The sequence below is a fragment of the Apteryx mantelli genome, chromosome 2 (genome assembly GCF_036417845.1).
Source record: "Apteryx mantelli isolate bAptMan1 chromosome 2, bAptMan1.hap1, whole genome shotgun sequence".
Taxonomy (NCBI): Eukaryota; Metazoa; Chordata; class Aves; order Apterygiformes; family Apterygidae; genus Apteryx; species Apteryx mantelli.
In genome coordinates this window covers 82639474-82662877 of record NC_089979.1, presented here as the reverse complement: position 1 = coordinate 82662877, position 23404 = coordinate 82639474, and the positions used below count along the sequence as shown (strand labels likewise).

At 36.5% G+C, this 23404-nt stretch overlaps 1 protein-coding gene across 1 annotated transcript in view; it reads right to left on the bottom strand.

Moving 5' to 3' along the window:
- The window catches only part of LOC106492595 (cadherin-9), a 69233-nt gene that overhangs the window by 11250 nt on the left and 34579 nt on the right, over positions 1 to 23404 (bottom strand). Inside the window, exons 3-8 of the mRNA XM_013952456.2 lie at positions 13111 to 13230; positions 11231 to 11398; positions 7151 to 7338; positions 5031 to 5284; positions 3545 to 3681; positions 2021 to 2142 (exon numbers count right to left, since the gene is read on the bottom strand). Of these exons, the coding sequence (XP_013807910.2) occupies positions 2021 to 2142; positions 3545 to 3681; positions 5031 to 5284; positions 7151 to 7338; positions 11231 to 11398; positions 13111 to 13230 (989 nt within the window). The remainder of the gene's footprint in view (positions 1 to 2020; positions 2143 to 3544; positions 3682 to 5030; positions 5285 to 7150; positions 7339 to 11230; positions 11399 to 13110; positions 13231 to 23404) is intronic.

Sequence of the window (23404 nt, the reverse complement as noted above, 5' to 3'; positions counted from 1 at the left end):
ATAGAGTACAGGCTATCTGGAACATAGTGTCTGTGCCCAAAATGTTCAAGTTTTCCTCTCTATATTCATTGCTATATTTAGGCATCAAATTAAAAGTAGTCTCATTTATTGAAGGTTATTTGTTTCTGAAATACTAAGTCAACTGTGTGCCAGTGTCCAAATATGAATTCAGATTTTGAAGAATCCAATTGTTAAAAAAAAATAGAAGAAAATCTGGATCTCCCATTCTTCTGCAGCTACAAGCACCACAGATTATGTGTGACTATAGCATGAATAGGAATGAGAGCTCTGGGGAATTACACCTGATGCACACTGTCTTTCCAGTATTATTATAGATTTATTTTCAGCCAGGTAAAATAATTCCTGGAATTACATTGATATGCGAGATGGATGGGAGGTCTGAATAACACTAGATCTGTCTGACTAATGGGCCTTTGTCATCTCTGTATTTAGAAATGTATAAAGTTAACCAGAAAGGTAAATGAAATGCTATATATTATTGGATATTTCATCAAGTATGCTGGACTACCTGGAATTTAGGTTAAGAAAACTGACAAGTGATACACCTGGGTTGAACTTGATTCAAATATACAAGAAGACTTGTGTTTGCTGGTTCACAATATTGTACATGGTTAACTTCATTGGAACTTTCATTTGGAAGCTTTGGAACCTTTCTTCGTATTATGAAATTAAAGTATAACACTCCTGATGTCAGTCATTGTACTAAGATTTCCAGATTTATTTGTTTTCAATTTCATGTCATGCAAAGAGATTTTGTTGCACAGAGAGCAGTTGGGTCACATGCCAGTTATTCAGTATAAATGGTTAGAGTTATCTGAACGTACGCAAGCTAGAAAAGCAGGTTATAAATCATAAAATGAAACTATGAGGGTACAATAAACAGAAGTTTTGGGAATAGCTTTGCTCGCTCTGTAAGCCTTGAACTGTATGCTTATGTGATAATTTATATCACTGGTTAAAACAGTATGTTCTGATCATAAACTGTAGTTGTTTTGAAAGAGCACCCTGCTCATTTTTCTGATGTTATAATTCTCTCTGCTGTTTAAATTTAATTTATCACTGCATTTTGATACACATATTTCTCTGTATATGCCATTTGCATGAAAAATAATAACACTCATAAAAAAAAAATGGCTAGGAACCTTTTCAAAAGCCAACTGATTTCACGCAAAGTATCTTGTGCCTTTGTAACCCACTTGCCTAACTTCCAAAATTAGTTGCACTGAATGAAAAATGGGTAGGGTTGAATGTAAATTCCAACATTTTACCATATCCTCTCTTCTTCCTTACATATATGTGTGTGTGTGTACCTTTTAAATAAGTGGTAAAATGTCCTTTGAATTTCATCTGGTACTGGTACAAATTACATGTACTTCCTCTTTCTACAGTTCCACAGGACCTGAGGTCCTCCATCGATTTCAGGTGACATCCATGCTATTTTCAGTGCAGAATTGCTGAGACAGTTTAGAAAAGGATATACACAAGCTTTGCCTAAATTCAGCTCAAACCCAGACTGAATTTTAATTTACAGTCAAAACAGTTGCATTCTTTTAATTTTGTAAAGACTTTTTTTTCGTGTTTCTCCTTGATTTAAGCATAAGCAAGTATTTTCCTGGTTTTTTTTTTTGTTTTTTTGTTTGTTTGTTTGTTTTTTTATACTTGAGGACATGACTACATCAACTAAGGCTTGGAAAAAATCTCAGAAGGAAATGGGATTATCTGATGATATGAATTTTTTGTGGCATTATGCCAGACTAGTTCTGAAAGATATTTTCTGATATAAGTGGGGAAAAAAACACCTTAAACTAAGGTTTTGTATTGTATTATATTAGTGTCAAATCCTACATCCTTTTATATCCTAAAATCTTCTTTGAATCAATTGATAATTTCAGTAGAAGGCAGGAAATAAAAAGAAGGGGTTGGTGTTCATCCATTCAAATTATGATATACTGAAATCTTCACTGAAGTCTACACTGAAGTGACATAAATATATATTTACCTGTCCTGCTTTTGCATTTTCACAAACAAATGTTTCATAGTATTTAGCAAATTCTGGTGCATGATCATTTATGTCTAAAATCCGGATGAAGACAGGTATCTGGCTACTTTGTTTAGGATTATCTGAAAAAAAAAAAAATCATAGTTCAATGTAAAGACTAACAATTTGTGAAAAGACCTGAAATTATCGAATATGTTTTTTTCCAACACACATCAGAAATACTCATTTATCTTGATCATATTAAAACAATTACATTTAATTTTCTACTGGCATACATTTGATATGTTTAAGAGCCATACTTATATTTGAAACAAGTTATTTTAGTACATTTATTTTGAAATAATGCAATGTCTATTTAAATTGATTTGCATTAAAAACAGGCCACTGAGTTATTATTGTTGTCTGACTTGTATTCCACACATCAGTGCAGTAAATGAATCATTTCAGAGAGCTGTTTCCTGAGGTAGAGCTGTCAAGAGTAGCATTTACTGGTTCAAAGCAGAAAAGCAGTTATATTGTGTCAGTCAACTAAAAAAATAATAAAAGTTGTCCCTTGTTGCCCCATTGAATGTTAAAACAAAAAAATGAGTATACATAGCTGTTATCATCGGTTGGTATTCACAAACTTGACCTCCTAGATCCAGCTATAGCTGGAGATGAATCTTGCAGCAGAAATACTGAAAACGGAGACCATATTTGACAAAACAGTGAAAGAGGATTGTATGAAGAAAAGGTATCAGTCTTCCTGAAAATGGGTATATAATATATCTCTCCAAATACCTCTTCCTGCCTGTTATGCTCATAGATGCCTGGGGAGTCCATAAAGGAGCATGAAGAAAGGGATAAGAAGGAGAAAAGCTGTGAAAGCTGTTCCCTGCCATCAGGGGACTCTCTCTGTTCCCCCTCTGATGCCTGTTTTTGATTGGCTGGAAAGGAAAGGACAGGCGAGAGGCATCCAGAGGTCTCCAACAAAAACATCCAACAAAACCGTAAAGAATCCAGGTGAAAGACGCAGGGCCAGGGTTTGCTTCAGGCCTGGAGGGGAAATAGTTTTCTCTAGTCTTGGCATCAGCTGAAGCTCTTTCCTGAGATAGGTTACAGCAGGTTGAAGTTAAATATAATTTTTTCACCTGGCTTGAAAGGGTCATTTTGGCAATGTTTTATTTGTCCAGCCATGGCCTCTTTTTGCCAAGGATTTCCCCTGGACTAAAGACTGAGTTTAGAATAAACCCAATATAACTCTCCGGCACGTAATTCATTTCTGGGAATTCTCAGGGAACAATTTAACTTGTCTAATACCTCCTCTACACAGTTTTGTTGAGCCTAAGAATTTCAAATCATCTTTTCTGCAGTAGGCAAAGATGGTCCTAAAGTAATAAGTTGAGCTTAAAGATGCTCTGTCCATTAATAATATTTGAGTAAGGGCAAACTTAATGAAACAAGATAAATCATAAATACTGTAAAGTTTTAACTTTTTTTTTTTTCATGGTTCTAACATTCTTAGATAAATAGTCTCTGACTTACTTATTTCAGTTGCTATGACAGTGATATTGTGCCAGGGAGTTTCTTCCCGGTCAAGTGGCTTGGAGATGAATAAGGATCCATTTCCTGAATAGATGTTGAATATTCTGTCAAGGTCAGTGTGTCGATCCACAGAATATCTGTCAAAATACCATACAACTGAGTGTCAATATCTACTGTTACTACACTTTGGCTTATTTCTGATTTTACCTGTGGTTAATAGGGGATGTTTTCCTAACAAGTACCTAAGCTTCCCTGCAGTTGATTAAGGAGCACAGCATGTTGCAAATTCTGAGAAACAGGTTTTAAAACCAGTGAGGGTGATGAAGGGAAAACCATTTATGTAGGCAGCTTATTAGAGGTTGATATTCAAAATCTCATTTTAGCTTATAATGCAAATTCCAGAATAGCAGTGGCTTAACTAGAAGTGAACATCCATAGATAGTATTTTCACAAGTTAATTGCTTTCTAGAGAGCTCAGCCATCAAAGGACACACATTTCAGATATAACTAAGTATCACTTGAAAATCAGATACTTCTGGTGTGTCATAGGGACCATCAAAATCACCGGAAAAATCTTTGGATTATGTTGTTGTTTAAGGTCCTTAAAATCTATTTTTATGACACTTTCTCTTGCTTAGTTCTTTCCTATCAAGGAAAAAGTCATTTTTATAGGTGTTTTCTGATCTAGAGGCTAATAATTGCCATCCATAAACATGCTAAACTAATGTTTTTTACATAGATTACTTAAAAATATTTTATTTCCTTTCTCCACTCATAGCTTCTTCTCCAAATTGTACTGCTGCAGGTCATATCCATTTTGTTCAGAAATGTAGAAACCATGTTTCCTAATCAGTTGCATGGTGAATATACAAATTTCAGTGCTGTATTTGTCACTGCAGATAATAATAGCAGATGGCTAACAATTACAGCAATTTCACAGCACTGAACATTTACCTCTAATTGTTATGACTTTCTCACAGTCATTTCTTATTTAACATACTGTACAAATGGTGATCATTAAATAGTTAAGCTATGGAACAGGTTAGGCAGTGTAATGTCTAGGGTGCTATTTCCCTCACTGGAACTGCAAAAGGTGCGATACAGAAGGCTGACTGCTGTCAACCAGCAGGGAGGTAGAAATATGCAATTTGGGTATCTTGCATAAGTTTGACTTTGGAAGCATGGCATAAAAGTATAATCCTGTAAAAGGTTTGGTGAAGGCACTGGAACATGATGCATGTTAAATGCTGACCCCTCCTTTCTTTTTACCTGATGCCTATAGGCTTTCTTTCAGAAACATCTCCTATATTGTGTTAACTGTGTTTGTCATCAGAAGCTCGTATAGGTATTTCTCTGCTTCACATTTTTCAGTGACCCCTGTGGGGTTAATTACACAAGTGCCTCACTCCTACATTGTGCACTTATTACATTTTGTGTGTGAGATACGATCTACATCTAAATCACTTTATTTTGTGTGAGGGCTTACTTTATTGCATTCTTGGTTATATCCGGATCTTGGGCTACAACCTGCCCAATAATACTTCTTTCCTTGGCATCTTCATCTACCTCTATTAAATAAGAGGATCTGCTGAACACTGGAGGCTCATCTATGTCTTCCACGGAAATTTTGACCAGAGCTGTGTCTTTAAATGGCCCCAGCTGAAGAAAGCGGGGGTCAGGGTGAGTGTTGGTTGCTTCCACTCTTAAGGTGTATAACATCTTGTTCTCAAAATCCAGCTGCTGGGGAGCAAATAATAATAAAAAAGAAAATGATGTCATTTTACAAGAAAAGTGAGTCAGTTTTATAATGCTGAATTAGAAGTCTAGGCATTATTAAGGGCAAAAGTTCTAAAATTTAATCCATCTTGAAAAAGATGCAGTACAATAGGGCTTTTTCTAGGCATAGGCAAAACTGGGAGTTTTACAACAGCAAGCCAATTATTGTCCCTCCACCTACTACTTGTTCAGATTCCTGGAAAACCAGATTTGCTGTTACAGGAGGGATGAAGCTACAGAAAAGTAGGAAGACTCTTTCCAGAGGTAGTAGTTACTCGTTGCCTTATTTTTCTTATCTCTACGTCAGTAACACAAACAGTTATCCCCAGCTCCTAAAGCTTCTCTGTCCTGTGTGCACTTTCCTCTTTCCCTTACCATCTGCTCTTGCCTGTTCCGTATCAGGAGCAAACCAGACTCACCCCTGGCCTCTATATTCCAGAGTGAGAATAAAATCTTTGAACTCTGATTTCCAATATATGTGACATTTGCATTATAACCTTGGCATCTGCACTTATCCACATGCTTAATTCAAGATATTACTACAGGGAATTTAACACTCAAAAATTGGGAAATGCCAGATTTAAGGTAGAGCTCTACAGAAACTGCAGAGCTTGTGATCCTTGATGAATTAAAAAAAATTGCTCTTTTCATTGTGAAGCTTGTGTCCCAATGTGTATTTCTTTCTGTTTCAGTAACACACCTGTCAACGTTTCCTAGCACATCACCCAGACTTCTAGTTTTTTTAGAAATGAGAAATAAAGTGTGTAGATTCCCCAAAACCTTTACCTGAATTACAGAAATTCCATGTGAACCCAACATTCCAGTTTTGGGGCAATTCTGCTTATTAACTGATCTGGATGATCCTTGAACCGTTCAGGTTTGTTCCATATATACATAAATGTATATGTACCTATATGTTCATATGTACACAGGTATACATGTACACACACACAAATACTCATGCACCTCTCCAAAAATAGATGTATATAAATCTATATGCTGTAATAAATATACATTTTTCATAACTGACACCATAAGGGTAGAACTGAGCATAGTGTTCATAGTAGATATTATCACATGAACCTTCTTTACCGGATCCATTCTAACATCTAATGTAAAATAATTGTAACAGTAGTTTGGTAATACCATCACAGCTTTTTGTAAGTTTAATAGTCTGAACTCTAAAAAGCAATCAATAAATCAATCAGAAATGGTATTTTGAATTAAATCTCTGCCTATTCCTTTGGTCTTCAGGCCTCCATCAACATGATGTCCAGCAGTTTAAGTTTCACCAAGGTTAGGTTAAACCAACAGAGTTTTTAGGTGTTGAAGATTTGAGCTCAGCATTCTGGATAAGAGACTCCTGTATATTGCCAGACAGATTAGAGAGGAAGAAGTTAGCCTTGGAGTTATAAGTTCATCACACTTAAACCTTCAGGCAAGCCTCCGACCCTTGTGAGCCTCGCTGCAGCAGTCAGCTGATGAACCCCACACTGATGAACCCCACTGTGAACTGAACCCCTCCATGAACTGAACCCCTCCAGGTTTTCACAGCCCTAATTCAAAACTGCTGTTTGTGAGAGTATATTCACTGAACAGACAGCAGCCACTGAAATACTGCTTTATGTGAAGTGACACGCCAGGAAATTTCCCTCAAGACCTGAAAGTAACAGATATATGCTGAAGAAAGAGAAGAACAAAACTAATACAACAACTACTTGGCAACCTGACCTCTTGTGAGAACTACCCTCCCTTCCCCTAGAAAAAGATAAAATAGTCATAGCACCTGGAGAGCTAAGTACATATAAAAGAGAGGGAGAAAAAATAAACCTTTTTGACAGTTATAATCCCTTCCTGTGTGTCCTTGTCAGTGATGATGTCAAACATATCTGATCCATCCTCACTGGAGATGCTGTACTCAATCTCTGCATTTTCACCCACATCGGGGTCATTGGCTTTAATTCTGCCAAGAGGAGTCCCAGGTGGTGCAGATTCAGGAGAGCTGAACTGGTAGGTGCCTGGAAGATTGAAATCAATCATTTATTATTTTGAGGACCTTTGTTCTTCTGAAAAATAAACATCTTCAGTTTCACCTGGATTTTTTAAGTAACTTGGAGTTTGAAACATTTTAAGAAAAAATCTATTAGTCATCAAAGTAAACTTTAAAACAGGTTTCAGAGCTGATTGACAAACTGTCAAAAAATTTTCAGGTGGTTCTTCAAAGTCATTTAGTACTGTGCTTTTAATGCTTTTTTTCCCTTATTTTTCAGCTATAAGGAACACAAAAGCACAATAATATGGTACTGATTCTAACATTGATTATTTAACAGTGTAGTTTTTTTTTTTTTCTTCTCAGTCGTCTAGAAAAGTTCCCAGATGAAAGTAGTGGGGGATTTTGTTTTGTTTTTCCAAGACACTGGAGTTTTAGAAACCAATGTAGATTTTGGAAAGAGGCTAAAATAGAATAGGATTTTTTTTTCTCTCTTTTGAAATATGTATTCAAGAGTTTTAGGTGTTTTATCTGAAAGTAATGCATCCAGCCGTTATTGGTAATACACACTAAAGAGTCATGGTAAGGAGCATTTGGATACATGTTCATGTTAATTGCTATAGTTAATTGAAATGCAGATGCATTCAGATTTTCTTTAATTTACTCTGCACATACTTTTTGTGCTCTTTTAATGGTTGGTTTCATTTAATGTTTTTATAATCAGGTTTTGCTAGAAAGAATTCTGATTACATAGACATTTTAATCTTGAATATATGTATGAAAAGTGAATTTATATGTATTTTCTGACAAGATTTGCAATAAAAATGTAATTATAAAGACATGCTGTTGCAGACAAAGAATTAATCACATGGTTTTATTGACCAGTTAGAACTAGACAATGAAAACCTTTCATCACTGGTAAGACTCAGTATGTTTCTAAATTAGTATTTTCAGTTGTTTACTAGAAAGAAAATGTAAGAATTTTCTGCTATTTTCAACATCTTACATTCCAGAATCTGATGTTTATTTTCAGCTATTTACTCATGTTAATTAATATCAACCTACTGAGTGAAGTGGTAGCACTGGAAAATACTGTAGAGGTCTGGACTGGACAAATTTGGCACCTGACAAGATGCACAATCCTTATTTGAATAGTCTGGAAGGACCTGTATAAATTGCATTGCCTTGTAGTATAATACAGTCAAGTATCTTTTTTGGAGCTAGCCCATTTCCTATATTTGCATGTCCTTTGCTTTCTTTTAAGGCACTTAAATGGTCCTGAAGGTTCCTTTTAAGTACAAGGACTACAACAGACATTTGAGTGCTGAATGAGTCTCTATCCCCAATTGTAAAGTCTAAGTACAAAAGAGTGTCACTGGAAATACCCCATATTTATATAGATATGTAACAAAATGGAAGCTAATGCTTGATGCTAAACTGTATTTGCTGTTACAAATTCAAGGCTGTAAGTGAAAGCTCAGTAGTAGACTGTTTGGCTGCAATCTCCACAGACTAAAATGAATGTTGTTCCCTTAAAACAAGCTGAAAATGGGATGAAAGTTAGGATTCCTGGCAGCTAGACATAACTTTGAAGGCTTGTTCAAATTTGGGGGTGCGGCAGGGGAGCCAGCAATACTGTAAGAACAGATTTAATCGTGCCACTTATGACTTCTTCCAGAAGAAATAACTACTATAAATGCTTTTTGCGTCTGAAAGCATTACTTACGTTTGTGACACTGTGTGAGTGCTGCACATTTTGGGCATGTGAGATGGCTAGTTTGGTTTAGGGTACAACTGAATTCCAAAAATGTAAGATTTTCTTTATGGTGCAGTTCTGAAGAGGCTTTTCACCCACTGCCATTAAACCATTAAAAAGTTCAGGCCTTTTAATTGTGTAAGGTCAGTGTGCCTTCCAGGATACAAAATAAAGCAGAAAATTAGTTCATCCTTACTGCAGCCTGAACAACTGATGCTTCACACTGCAGTCTGCTACTTTCCTTTCTTCTGTCTCCTCTCATAAAGCAATCTTTAGTTCTTCAGTACTTTGGCATTAATTCCTTTTGCCCCCACTTGCAATTCACCTTCTGCTCTGGGCCACACTTTCACTTACTGTTGCCTCACATGAGAGGAAAGGGAAGGTTATTGTTTTTGGAAGGAGCAGACTCCCAGAACTACTCAGTCCTTTGAAGACATGCTCCAGTTCATAACTATCTGAGAAGAAATCAAAACCTCCAGATGTTTCTTTATGTTTGATTTACCAGGAAGTGTTGAAAAACACCCTACTGAGGAAAAAGAAAATGAGAGGGAAGGGTCATCAGCAAAATGAAAATTACACCCCTGCACTGGTCCCAAAGCAGGTCATCTATAGCCCATGCTATGTGTTTCAGTGAAGTTTAAAGTAGCAAGCTACAGAGAGAGTATTTTGTGAGGCATCAAACTGTGTGAACTTCTCTACAATTAAGGACCTAAACCAAAGGTTACTGAAATCTTCAGAACTTCCATAGACTTCACTGTTTTTCAGATCAGGCTTCAGCTAAACTTGAAAGAGCACCAGAAGGAACAAAGGCTAAGGAGCCTGAGAAGACAAAGTTATTTTGCAGTTTTATGCATCCTTCATTCTTTTATCTTTTTTATCTCTCTCTTTTTTGTTGTTTTTATTTTTAACTCAGCAGCCAAGCCTACAATGCAATACACTGAATTCTAATTTGGGTTCAAGGATTCCTATTTGCCAAAAATATCATGGTTCCTGCAGTCAAATGGGAAAGTTGGTTAAGAATTTGTGGCTTGAGTTTGCCATGCGAAGGTGACTCTCAGCAATTAAACTCTGAGTATGAATTCAGATAATGATATTTTCTTTTTAAGACCTTCAGTACTGTTCTTCCTCCCCCCCCCCTTTTTTTAAAAGCAATCTGTTATCATGAAAGGAGATAAAAACATTATAAGCAACTTAAAGAAACCTCTCTTCCATACTTTCAGAGTTTTCTAACATTTTTAAAAATCTATTCTAGGTTGACTTGTTTATGCTATTCTGATTGTACTTATTGCCATGGTACTGAAGTGCTTTTCAAGTTTCTGTAAGTCCAGGAGAGCGTTTTCTAAATCAGCCTCATTTGTTCTGTCCTTGGTGAATCTGTTAAGAGAGCCAGTCAGGTCCCCAGTCAGTGCCAATAAGCAATTCAGATTTTATAATGTGGACCTTTTTCCAGCAGGTGCTGAACTGAAGCTGTAAATTTCTTTTATCTACAGACTATCAAACAGTTATCAGACACTGATTATAACAACTTGGGATTGGTTTTAAACCAGTGGCCGAGGATGAAAAGACCTGTAATATGTTGTGAAGATTTCTCTATTGTGCAGCTTTCTGTTGTTTGCCAGTTCTTAGTCTACAGACATATTTTTAAAAACCTTAATCATGTCTAATGTGGTCTAGATTATCAAAGACATTCAACATCAAGACTTGAATGCAAATTACAAGTACCTAAACCAAATGGTCGGATTTTCAGCAGAGCATACCACCTACCAACTCTGACTGTGCAAGCCGGTAGGCTAGAAAATTTGGCGACTTGCTTGCTTGCCTAAACATGTGGGACTGTGTCTTCAAAGGCTGAACCTTAGATGTTGTTATGAAATTTCTATAAGGTCTTTCAAATCCCTGTAAGCCTAGGTTATTGTTACTGCTAACATTACTGTGAACAGAGGTGGGAAGTAGGATTATTATTCCAAGACATAGTTTGCCTTTAAAAAAAGAGGCAGAAATTCCCATTTGCTTTAATAATGCTGCAGCATAAACAGACACAGCAGTGGGCTTATATCTATTCAAAAAAAAAAAAAGGAAGAAAAAAGATCTCAGGTGGTGACAGTGAAACAAGTGATTTTAGAGAAGTTCTTTGAAAAAAATAGTACTATTAGATGTTCCGTACTCTGGGGGAATCGAGGAGGATTGTCGTTGACATCAGTCAGTGTGATGTTCACGGTGGTGGTCCCTGATAGTCCTCCCATCTGGCCTCCCATGTCTTTAGCTTGGATGACCACTTGATACTGTTCCCTGTTTTCCCTGCTCATGTCCGGTAAAGCAGTTTTGATTATGCCTGGGGTAAAACAGAGAAAGGAGAGAAAAAAAGAGAAAAAGAGACAGGGGAAGGATAAGGAGAAAAATAACCTGCACACTTTAATTAAATGGATTTATGTAAGATATACTGTGCATAGCAAGCAAATACAATTTAAGGTATAAGGCTTTCAATCTATTACTGATTTAATCTGACTTTAAGGGAAGAGAAAGAAATATAACAAAGACATTATTTGCTGTTTGTGATGTGCTAAATCAATGTAATTATTCTTTTGATGACAAATATATATATAACTGTTGAATTAATTAAACTTTTCAGCTACTTTTCATGGCTATTATTTTAATAACATATACAACCTCCAGCCCTGGTGAGATTTTGGTGTTACAGCACAAGGCTGAACTCTGTCTTGTCTTGGATTCATTATTTCAGGCTCTACTAGTAGGTCCATAGATTTTCATGCCAAATGGGAAGCACGGTGATCATCTAGGGCTATAGGTAATAAAATAACTGGATAAGCCTTTAAAATTAATGCTGGAAAATCACCTTTGGATGTCTCACCTCCAAATAAGAGTTCCATAAACATAACTTAAATGTCTCGGCAATTTATACAGCACACAGGAACAACAGAGACCTCAGGTGGGAAAGCCAAAAATCCCGTACCCTAAACAGAGAAGTGATCCCCATGTTTTTGCGATCCAGATCCCAGAAAGTCTTGTCATGAAAGTAGATGCTCACAGTTAAAAAACAGAAACAAAAAAAAACGAATAGGGCTTTTTTATATTTAAAAAGGTGGTGGCTTTGTCAGATTCAAGTACTACCTAACATTTTAATCCTATGCTAGTTCCCTATTAATACTGTAACCATGTAACTCTTACTATCCCTTTGGCATCCCCTTGTTGGGTTTCACAAATAATTTGTTTTAAAAGGAAATTAGATAAGATAGCCATCACCAAGCATGTCCATGGGATTGGGAACTTTAGGGATCCTGGGTACCATTGAACTTAAATTCTTAAACCAAAACAATTTTGTTCATGTGCAGAAAGAGAAGTGTTAGGCAAAACAAGGTCATGCCTACTAAATCTTACCTGAATTTAGGATTAGGTGTCTGCTAACTTTTTTTTTTTGGGACCACAGTTTTGGATATAGACCACAAAAGTTTACATAAGTTTTTCATTTATTTGTCTGATTTTTATCTGTTTTCCTGTATAACAGTTTCAAGTACTTCCATTGATTAAATCTTGCTTCAATTCTAATAAGTGTCAGAACCAGAGCATAGTTTCGAAAAACACCTTGACTTAAAAATTGCCGGTGATCAAAAATCTATCTCAGACATTTATAAATATATAATTTAGTTACCTTTGCAGATTTTTTTTCTCCTTCTGATCTGAACTTGTTCAGGTCCCTATTTTAAAATGAACAGATGAAACTCCCAGAAAATGGTGTAAAATAAACATTTAATTGCTTTCATGATTCTCTGAATCCTTTACAATATTCTGCACCATTGCTCAACTGTAGACTCTTACAGTGAACTTCTTCTGGAAGTCTTATCCATACCAAGGGCAGCAGTTCTTCTACAATAACTCTTTTTTTTTTTTTTTGAGTGTAAGTACTTCAACAGTGTAAGTCATTTCATGTCATAAACCTGCTGCGAAATTGTAATACAGTTAAAAGTGTCTTGATCCCTGCGTCCTATCTCTGTCATTGCAAAAAGTAGGACCACGTGAGTTGCTAACCTGTTTCTGGATCCACTGAGAAATATGGCTGTCCTTGGAGGATGCTGTACACAATTTTGGCACTGTTGCCATAGTTGGCATCATCAGCATCTGTGGCTGTCACTTGAATAACAGATGTACCTAAATGGATACCAGACAAGGAATCAGTGGATTTTAAGACAGCTACTTCTTATCAACCACATAGGCTTTTATTTCAGTAAAAAAATGAACAGTATCCACTGGAGGAATCAAGTGTTATTCTCTGGAAACAGAATATTTCCTTCCCAAGCAAACAGTAAAATAAATTCACATCTTCCTCATGACTAAAGCTAAAATCATTATCACTTAAGCTCCACGCTTCGGTTAAACCAGAGTAAATGCATAGGGATCGGCACATGTCTTTGAAACCCAGTACAGCATTAGTTCTCTCCATGTGATCAAACATATTTGAAGATTGTTTCCTGGTTAAAACATGACTTCAGTTGAAACTGTTCACTGAAGTTGTAGATACCTTCTGTGCAAAAAGAATTATTAAGGTTTTTGAGTCTGGCTTAACTGATAAATTGAAGCAAATTTCCCCATACTCATTTTCTGCTAGAATGACAACCTCCAAATACCTAATGTCAAGCTGAATAAAATATTTTGCCTCATCTTAAATAATTTTAAAGATGTTTTAAAAAATTAGCTCAGTTTTGCAGTCAGAAATTGAGGTTTTTTTTTTTTCCTCTTGATCAAACTATCCACCTATTTGGCAAATAATTTCAGTTCAACCACAACTACATTTTTTCAGCAAACATTTTTTTTTGCATGAAAATGGCTCACTCAGGTCCTAGATCACAATGAGAAGAATATAGGATATGCAGGATTAAGAGCATTGGGAGTCAATACTTTGGATGTAGCTTATGGATTAGAAGCAAATGCAAGAAATGTAAAGCCCTTCTTATTAGATTTGTAAAAGGACAAAGCTATTCTCACAAGATTTTATTTCTAAGCAATTTTCAAGATGTCAAGACACATTTTTCTAACACAATCTAGAGCTGGCAAATGTCTGGATAAATGCAGGCAGTCCAGCAGTTAGAAGTGTAAAAGGTCCTTAACTCCTTGCCACAGGGATATGGCTGAATAGAGGAGAAACTCTTTACCCTGTTTTTGAAGATGGTTCTTCTTTGTGTATCTCGCTTCCCTGGTGAACACTGTCCACTTATAGGGATATCACTTCCTATTCCTGTTTTTCTTCACCTTCAGTCTCTCCAGACTGAAGTTCACTCAGATGACTTGCAGCCACGCACCAGTCTAGACTATAAACTTGGAATATGCTCATTCACCTGTGACTAACGGAACCTCAGTGCCTCATGTATCATGTATATGAAGGCATGGGGAAAGTAGAAATCCAGAGCAACCAAAATAAAAAAATTATGAGAGCAGGTGTTTTTATTAGGTCCTCTTAGATGCAGGTGTTTTCTCTTCGTAGTACATCATACCAGCTTACACATAATACTTGTACCTATATAGCAGTAACAATGCCCACTATTTCAGTTTATCTGACTAGCGTGACAATAGAGGAGGAATACTCCTCTCCCTCTCCAACAAATCAGCAGAACAAAATTACAAAAATGCTTTATCACAATTCATCAGACTCTGAAGAGGATTTTTGCCACCAGCACTCAAGATTACTTTTTGCCTGGTTAAGCAGTTAGCGGTCATCTATGCACCAAGGTGAGCTGTAAAAATAATCCTCAAGTGAATATTTAAGGACAACTTTATCCCTAACAGGGTCCAGCAGAACTATTGGTCTGGCTGCAAAATGAAGAATATTCTCCTGTAAGAAATGTAAAACTCTGTGAGTACTATCTGCTCTGAAAAATGCAAATAGGATAAAGCCAGTGCCTCCTCAGGACCAACAGTGAAAGAGGAGTCAATATCACTGGCTATCCTGTCTAAAATGTGCAAATCAGCAGTGGAATGAGAATCACGTTCTTATACTGTGTGCTACTGTAGCATCTAAAAGATGAGTAAGAATTAGAGGAAGCCAAAAATCAAAAAAAAAAAAAAAAAAAAAAAAGAACCTTCAACAGGAAAACTTACTTCTCTGGCCCAGTTTTGGCACTGTTTTGAGGAGGGTCATAAAAACTGAATGCACATTAACTTTCTTCTCCTGGCTTGCTGTTTTCCTAAAAAAAAAAAAAGTCTTGAAGCCTGTTTTGAGGATAATTTTTTTTTTTTTAAGAAAGGCTTTCCAGAGCTCAGAGCGATCCTTGAGCAATTTCTGTCTTTGTCTCTTTGGAATGTATATCTTTGTTTCCTGAGGCGCAAGTGCCATATAATTATAGTTGTTGTGGAGAGTGCAGAAGAGAAGCTGTAACCCTACAGAAACTTTGGAGGTCACTACCAGATAATTCAAGTGGATCAGATATAGAATGAGATCCCATTACAGTTTGCAAAATATTGGTGTTTTCTTTTGTTTGTCCAATTCTGTAGAGCAGTGAAAATGTGGTGGTGTAGCAGCTGCTGCTTCCTAGTAAATTAACAGTACAATTGGGAAAAATGAATAACAGTAGTACATCCTCAGAAAAAAGTAGTGTCAGCATGCAGTTCACTCTCTTCTCTGCTAGCAGGGTCTGCTGCATCATAAAGAAGGATCCTTGTGGACAATAGGCAATGCTTGTACAGCTTTTGTTTTTGTTTGTTTGTTTTTGTTTTTTGAGGAAAGAAACTTCCCTGCATTCGAGGTCAGGAATTCAACCAGTATAGGCAGTGAAATGAAGCAACGCAGAACTAGCTATGAGGTTACTGGAAATGGGGTAAAAACAGAGCTTGGGTCTTTTTAAGTAAAGTCAGTAATGGGCTGTTCCCTGCCCACCCAAAAAATACCCACAGAAAGTGGATTTCAGTATAATTTTTGGCTAGATTACCTCACCAGGAACCCTTTGCCCATATTTGCCAGGTTGATTTAAATTATGAATCAGACTGCTAGGTTAGAAACTGGAAGCCTCCTGAGATACTTCTACCACTCCCACCATAGTCATGGGGAGGATCACCTGAGTCTGAAACCTTCAAAGTATGGTAGAGAGGCATGTGTGACAAATCCCTTTTGATTTTCACATTGTGTTAAAACTAACACACTGATGAACATGTTTGTCAAGCTTTGAGCTAGGGTCCAACTTCTGTTCCAATTAAAAGCCCTATTTGCTTTTGCACCACAGTTTACAGAGAACCAGATATCTGTTAAAGGTGAGCTGGAACAATGACCCATTTCTCTTGCCCAGCCAGGTTTTGCAATCACCTGCAAAGGTAAGGCCTATGAATAGGAATACTGTTATGAGTCACTAACTTGATGTTAAATAGGAAAAAGAATCCTTGTCACTTCTGTCCTGTAACTTGTCAGAAGAAAGTAGGTAAGGCCAAGAAATATGAAACAAATACGGTCCTCATCTGAGGGCCACACTGTAGAGAGAGTCTTACCATCTCTGTGTCCTCCATGTCAGAACTGGCCGAAAAGATATCCTTATAACTATATCTCCCAAACAGAAAAATTTCTTGGAGTGTCATTCTTCATAGCCATATAAATAAGTTGGCTAGGAAACCGGTGCAACAGGTGCCAGAGAAAAGGTGAGACAGACTGCAATAGCAGTCTAAGGAATAATAAACACATCATTTATCTCCAAAACAAAATGAATGTGAACCCAATCCTAGCCTGCGTGCCTATTCCATCTCAGCGTGGGCACTAACTTTCAGAGTTTTCAAGAGGCATAGTTTATTTCCTTTTTGTTTTGTTTTGTTTGGATGAATTCTTAGTATTTTTTCAGACATCTTCCAGGTTACTTTATGGGTTTTGTCTTTCAAGATTTGTCTGCCTGCAATGACCAAGGAATAGCAGTTTGTTGAATGTGTTGAATTTGCCAAGCTTCATGAGCACTGAAGCTTCAGCACTGATTTTCTGGTTTTGTTTTCATCTTTGCTTAGGTGGTGGTTTGAGTCTGGAAGATTAAGCAATCTGATAACACATCTGTTGGAGGTGGGGTCCTAATATGAGGGTGGAAAAACACAGAAGGAGGATAATTGTGAAGATAATCTGAGAGAAGAAAAATCTAGACTAAATATGTATGAGTAGTGTTGGTGTATGTGAGTGCTCATGTGTGTGTATGCGTATAAGACTGTGGAGTTCAAATAGGAACTCTGTATTAGAGAGAGCATCGCTCCATACCTAGGACCGTGGAACTCAGAACTGAGTCCCACTAACATGGATCGCAGAACTCATGAGGAGTGGGACGTAAAGTTGAAAAAGCATTTCAGATAGGAATGTTTTTCTGAATTATTTTTAAAATTCTTCGGTTCCATGTGCCTTTCAGTCTTTGAAACAGTTCTGGTCTCCGAGCGCTTTACCAAGCTGCATTAGAAAGCTGATGTAAATAGCCCATAGAAAACTGGTCTAGTGCAAAAGAGGTCTTCTGCCAGATGATATAGGCACACATTTTGCTACCTTTTCATGTAAAGTCTTATTCTTCAGCATGCATCCCTTGTTCCTATTTGGTTCCTTCAGTTGATACAAATTAAAGGAGCTCCTGACAGTCAGAGGAATAGATTTTGCTGAAAACTTCTTCTGTAGCTTTTGTTTTGAACAGAAATCTTCGTCTCGGGGGTAGCTCATTAAAACATTATGTTCTTAGCTTGGCGTTTTTCAAGATTCCACCATGATCAGTGGATCCAAAAGTGAAGGCAACAGTTTAGATATTGTTCAGAACCATGGAAATTTTATTTCCAAAGGGAATTCTATAACTTCAAAATCCATCTTGAATTTGTTTTGACATTTTTCAATAAAAATATGATTTCAGATCAATTCAATCATTTAATTTTCAAGAAAAAAATGTTTTGTTCTGACTTTGGCCTTATAATATAAAGTCTTTTTAAAAGTCACTTGGAAATTAAAAGAAAAAAAATAATTCTGAAAATGTTGAAACAGGATGTTTTTGACGTTACCAGAAAGCTTCATTTCTTTTTTTTCTCAAGTCAACTTCTGTCAAAATTGACAGTTATTGAAAAGTTCTGATTTTTCCATAATTTTTTTGCCCAGCTCTTTTTAAGAGAGAGCTCCACTCAAAGCTGAAAGGCTGTTTCATTTTCAGAAATAGAAGACCAGCTGGAGTAAGTGGAGAGGCAGGAAGGCCTTTGTCTCCCTAAAGGACAAGCTCTTGTGCTTGCTTCCTGTTTTCAAGCACAATGACGATCTGCTGTTCATCAAGTTTATTCATGGCAAGAAGATTTTAGAAGTGTATTACTTTTACAAGCTGAAAAGAATCAGGAGAGCTCTGGAAAACCTCTAGAGGCAAAATTGGGAATTTTCTTCTGTTAGAAGCCTAATGAAGATAAGTGGAGGGATAGTTTTCTTAATTAACCTGGCTCCAGGGATTATTTTCATATGGACATAGTATAGAGATGCCCCTGCTGAAGGCCTGAGTGAAATATTAAGCGAGTTGCAGAAATATTAAGGCATATTAAACTAGTTTTCTTTTTGAGAAAAAGTTTTTTCTCACTAGATAGAAATAGTCTGTGCCTACACGATGAACTGGAGAAACTATGAACTAGGAGCAGTCATATGCAACTACCCAGGCTTAAAGAGTTTAGTAACACATAAAAGTCACCACTAGGATCTCGTTACCACATCAGTTGGACTACATCACATCAGACTACTTTCTATCCAAAGGGCAGGACTAAACAAGGCTGAGATGTAACCTTTATGATCCTTTCAGTTTGACTGGAAGACAAGCCCTACGTAAAAAGCTAGAGGACTAGGGAACTGCAAAGTGAACTTTGCTCTTTTGTACATGACCCCAATTTAGAAGAGAGATTTAGCTAGACTGCTTTTTCTTTGATATAGAAAAGGCTGAAAGGTTGGTAGCATAAAAGGTTTGTAAGAGCAAAGGCAAAGGAAGAAGAAAAGCAGAAAAGGAGCAAGCACCAACAGGTAAACAGATAAATGATCCCAAGCTAAAAGAATAAATGGGCATGACTGAGAAAACCAAATAAAATCAGGTTATAACAAATAAGGAACCTAAGGAACTAGACTCAAAGGAGCAATAACATGACATTGGAAAACCAAGAAGGAACTTAAAATGTAGTTCAGCCATATACATTGAGTAGAAATATATATATAAAAAAAAAAAGGAGTAAAAAGATTGCATAAAACAGGAGATCCCGTGTTTCATAAGTTTCATTTTACCATTTAATTATTTTCAATAATCTTCTGTATAGCTGTGATGTAAAACTTCATTTCACTTGAAAATATGCTGTCTCTTTTTTTTTTTGCATATAGTATCGCATAATGGTTGATTGGGTGTCAGCTGATGTGCTAGCCCGTGTAGGTGGGTCACTGTAATCCCTGCTAATGAGACTAAAAATAATTAATCAGAGACTGAAAAAAAGAAGCTGTACTGCCTAGTATAATCCTACCTCCTTTTTCAGAACTACCTCTTCCTCTCTCACTCTATACAGTACTAGTAAAAACAAATGAAACTTATCCTCCCATTCCTCAAATACAAGATGCTATTTTTACCCAGCTTTACTCTGGAAACATTCCTCTGTATTTTATAAATATAGTGGAGAGATAATACCCATCACTTCTTGTGTGTGTTGTGTTTCAATGTTTGTTTGTTTATTTGTTTGAAGTTGCCTTTTATATGAAAAAATGAAGTCACGTTTTAGATTGTGAGGAGAAAATCATTAGCACTTACTTTACTTAGCATGAGCCCTGATAACACATAGAAAGATGCAATGTGACTAGGCTACTCTGTCTTTAATCTGCCTGAAATGCTGTGTGTGGCAGAGGCTTTTGCCGCTGAATACAATGCATACACCATTGTAAAAGAAGGTCTGAGACTGAACTGGAAAAGAATGGCTAAAGCCGCTTGCCCTTGCCCTCCTGCTGTTCAATACCTTGATACAATAACTTTAGTCTTCCTTTGGTAGTAATTCTAACTGTGAGGTGCATCAGATGCCTTGCATGAGAATTTGAAAAGCCTTCTGAACACAATAAGAAGTGGAAAATAGTAGAAAGAATAGTAGAAAGAAGTAGTTTGAAATATTGGTGGATGAACAAGTCTGTGTATGTCTATTCTTTAGGAAAGCTTTTTTCCCCCCTCTCACCATAAGGAAAGTCACTTCTGGAACAACAAATCTGGTGCCATCAAATAGCAGTGATAAGATAGAGAAAAAAAGTAGTCAGACTCTTTCAAATGTTAATGTTGACTAGCCATTACTAGCCTGGTGGCTAAAGAGGTACAGTGATCTTTAAGTGATCTGTCATCCATAATAAATGAACTGAAGCTTAGAAGTCTTTTCCATATTGTCCAGCATGCTGTACATGCTTGCAATTAGAAAACACGCTGCTTTTAGGCAAAGCAAGTATTTGCAGTCTATGTTCAAAAAGAAATGAAAACCAAGAATAAGAAAAAGAATCAAAAAATTATCCTTAAAATTTCTATTCAAAATAATGATAAAACTCACCAGCTGCAGATTTCTGGGCCTGGAGCTGCTGTGCATATGGTAAGGCTGTTCCAGCTTGAATTAATTGCTAATGAAACCAATATATTGAAATAGCAACAAGTAAGGCCACAATATGGCAGATAATTAGCTCGGTTATTTTTTCTCTGACCACATTTATCCTTTTACAGAGTACCTGAAAACAAGCCAGCTTTGCCAACAAGCATCTGCAAACGTGGTGCATAAAGCACAGAAACTCTGCCACAGGAATCCCTGAAGGATTGGTTCCTTTTTAAAGATGAGTCTTGGGGAGCTTGGCACTTTGCCCTACATTTTAATTTCTGGAATTCTCCAAAACAGAGAAACAACTTTCAGCTGTTTTTATGAAAACCTTAAGAAGACCTTTTTCTCTCTCAATCCTGCTAAATAGTAAGTAGATCCTAAGCAGTAGTTCTTCTAAAGGCTGCACTATGGCTATCTATTGATTAAAAAGCTTATTTCATAACCAGTAATTCCAATAGAGTTTTCAGCTGTATTTATAAGATATAGAAGATGGAAGTAATCACAGGTTTGTTATTTCTTCACTGCTCTCAAGGCTTATTTTTCATTTAGCTCAGCTTTAAGAATGCCATTTATTTAGTTATCTTTTCATGGTGGTTTTGCCCCACCCTTAAAGCTCTCAGCTTGTCCCTCCTCCATCCCCTTTTTTGGCCCCAAAAATTTCCTGCGGGCCTCTGGACAGTCTTTAAAGCTTTCACATAAAAGGAAAAAAAAACCCACCAAGCTTAAAAGGTTTCAATAAATGTTGTTTTTTAGGACTAAATTTGGAGTTTCTGAGGTACATGGCTGTACACTTCAGAGGACAGCATTCTCTGTTTCACAGCACAAAGAGGTTTATGTTTTGTGGGGGGATGACACTATTTAGCTTTCCTTGCCTAACTTTCATTTACTGTCTTAGTTTGAGCTTGGCTTTTGTATCTCTTTATAAGATTTTGGAGAGTCTCTTTGTTATGGATTTCTACCTGCGACTGGGACTGGAACCTCACTGTCATTTGCATCTTCAAAATTCTTTTGTAATACAAGTAAACAGCAATCGTAACAGTCCCTAGCTTTTCTGCAAACATGAAGTTGTGATCAGATATTATGGCCACGAGAATGTAGTGCATTATTATTAAGACAGCAGACTGGACTCACATTTGTTTGAATTGGGGGTGTTTTTGTCATCTGTGGGAACTCTTGTTTGGGTGGTGATAAAGTCTGTCTCTTTTAACATTAATATAACTGCAGAAAGTAGTCATTTTCTATGAAAATGCAGTAAAGTAAAATATTATTGGTAAACTCAAATTTACATTAATGTGTGATTCATGAAAGCCTCTTACTTCTGTCATGGTTAGATACTGTGGATGTCGTCTGTGGAAACGATAACAAAGCCGTAATTTGAAAGAGAAATGGAGTCTAAAGCAGAGACAATGAAACAAATTCCAGGATTATCTTAGTCATGGGCTTTTTTGAAATTGCGCTGCTTAGAGTACTATTTTTAGACAACAGCAAAGCAATTATAGAATTCCCATATGTATATAAGTATAAATGTAAGTGTATATATAGACATATATTTAGACAAAAGCCCTAGAACTTTAAGTAGGGATGCTCTAGAAACTTTCCTTTTTTTTTTTTCCTAAACATTTCATTCATCTTCAAAAGTGTTCAAATGTCGCGAGTACAATCTGCCAAATAGTTCACATGCACAGTCTTCTGCTAAATATTGCTGAGTTGACAGTAGGCTAGCAAATTGATCTGTATATCGATTGCAGGAGTATAGTGTTTTGGTCATAGTGAATGATGCCCATCATGAGGACAGTCTCATTTGGATAATCTCATATCTCATAGATTTCAAAACTTCTAGCTGGAAATTATTACATTTATTGATTCAAAATCACTAACGGAGGTAATATTCTTAGACATGCCTGAGTCCATTTCCAAAATTGATTTAGATACTGGGATGTCTAGGTCTCAGTGAAAATTAATTGGATGTATGGTCCTAAACAGTTTTTCAGCTTCCTCAAGTGGACACAGGTTCCTGATAGCCAAGGTATCTTTTAAAATATTACCCATGAATTCATTAAGTCCTAGTCTTCCAGTCCATGAAATACAAGACTTTTTCCTGTTCTCTTTCTTCCAGTCTCAGTGCACTAAAGAGGTGGTTATTATTTAGGTGTTTGCACAACTGTCACATATTTTGACTTTATGAGGAAATAAACCTTTCAATTTTTTGTTTATGCCTCCTATATACTGTGTACATAGTCCTATTTATCACAGTCTATTTATCATTTGCCTTGGGGCAGAGTGAAGTAACTGTTATTGAGTTGACTTTCTGACAGGAAGTTTTGATGAAAATTTGTGGCTTATTGACAACAACACTGTTTTATGCAGGTTATTCACACACATCTGTACATGATTCAATGGACAGCAAGTTAGGTATTTTAAAAAAGTTGCCAAATAGATGTGAGCAATATTATATTAAATGTGAAGACATGAACAACTGTTTTATAAGGAGTAAAAGTGGTATTGCAGAGAGCTTAGTCATGCTTGATCTTAATTTCACAGTATCACATATATATATGAGGTTTCTGGGAAAAGCCATTCTGGAAAGTCTTCTGAGGCATCTTATTAGGTAGCAGATAATAAAGTAAATGTGAGCTTCAGACTTGCTGCCTTTGTGAAAAACTTAGAGACACATATTTTGCTAGATATAAAGAAAAATGTGGTGATTGTGGTGAGAAATGGTATAAGTCTGTTGCTCCAAGTACTTAATAAATGATGAACATCAGTGGGAATAATA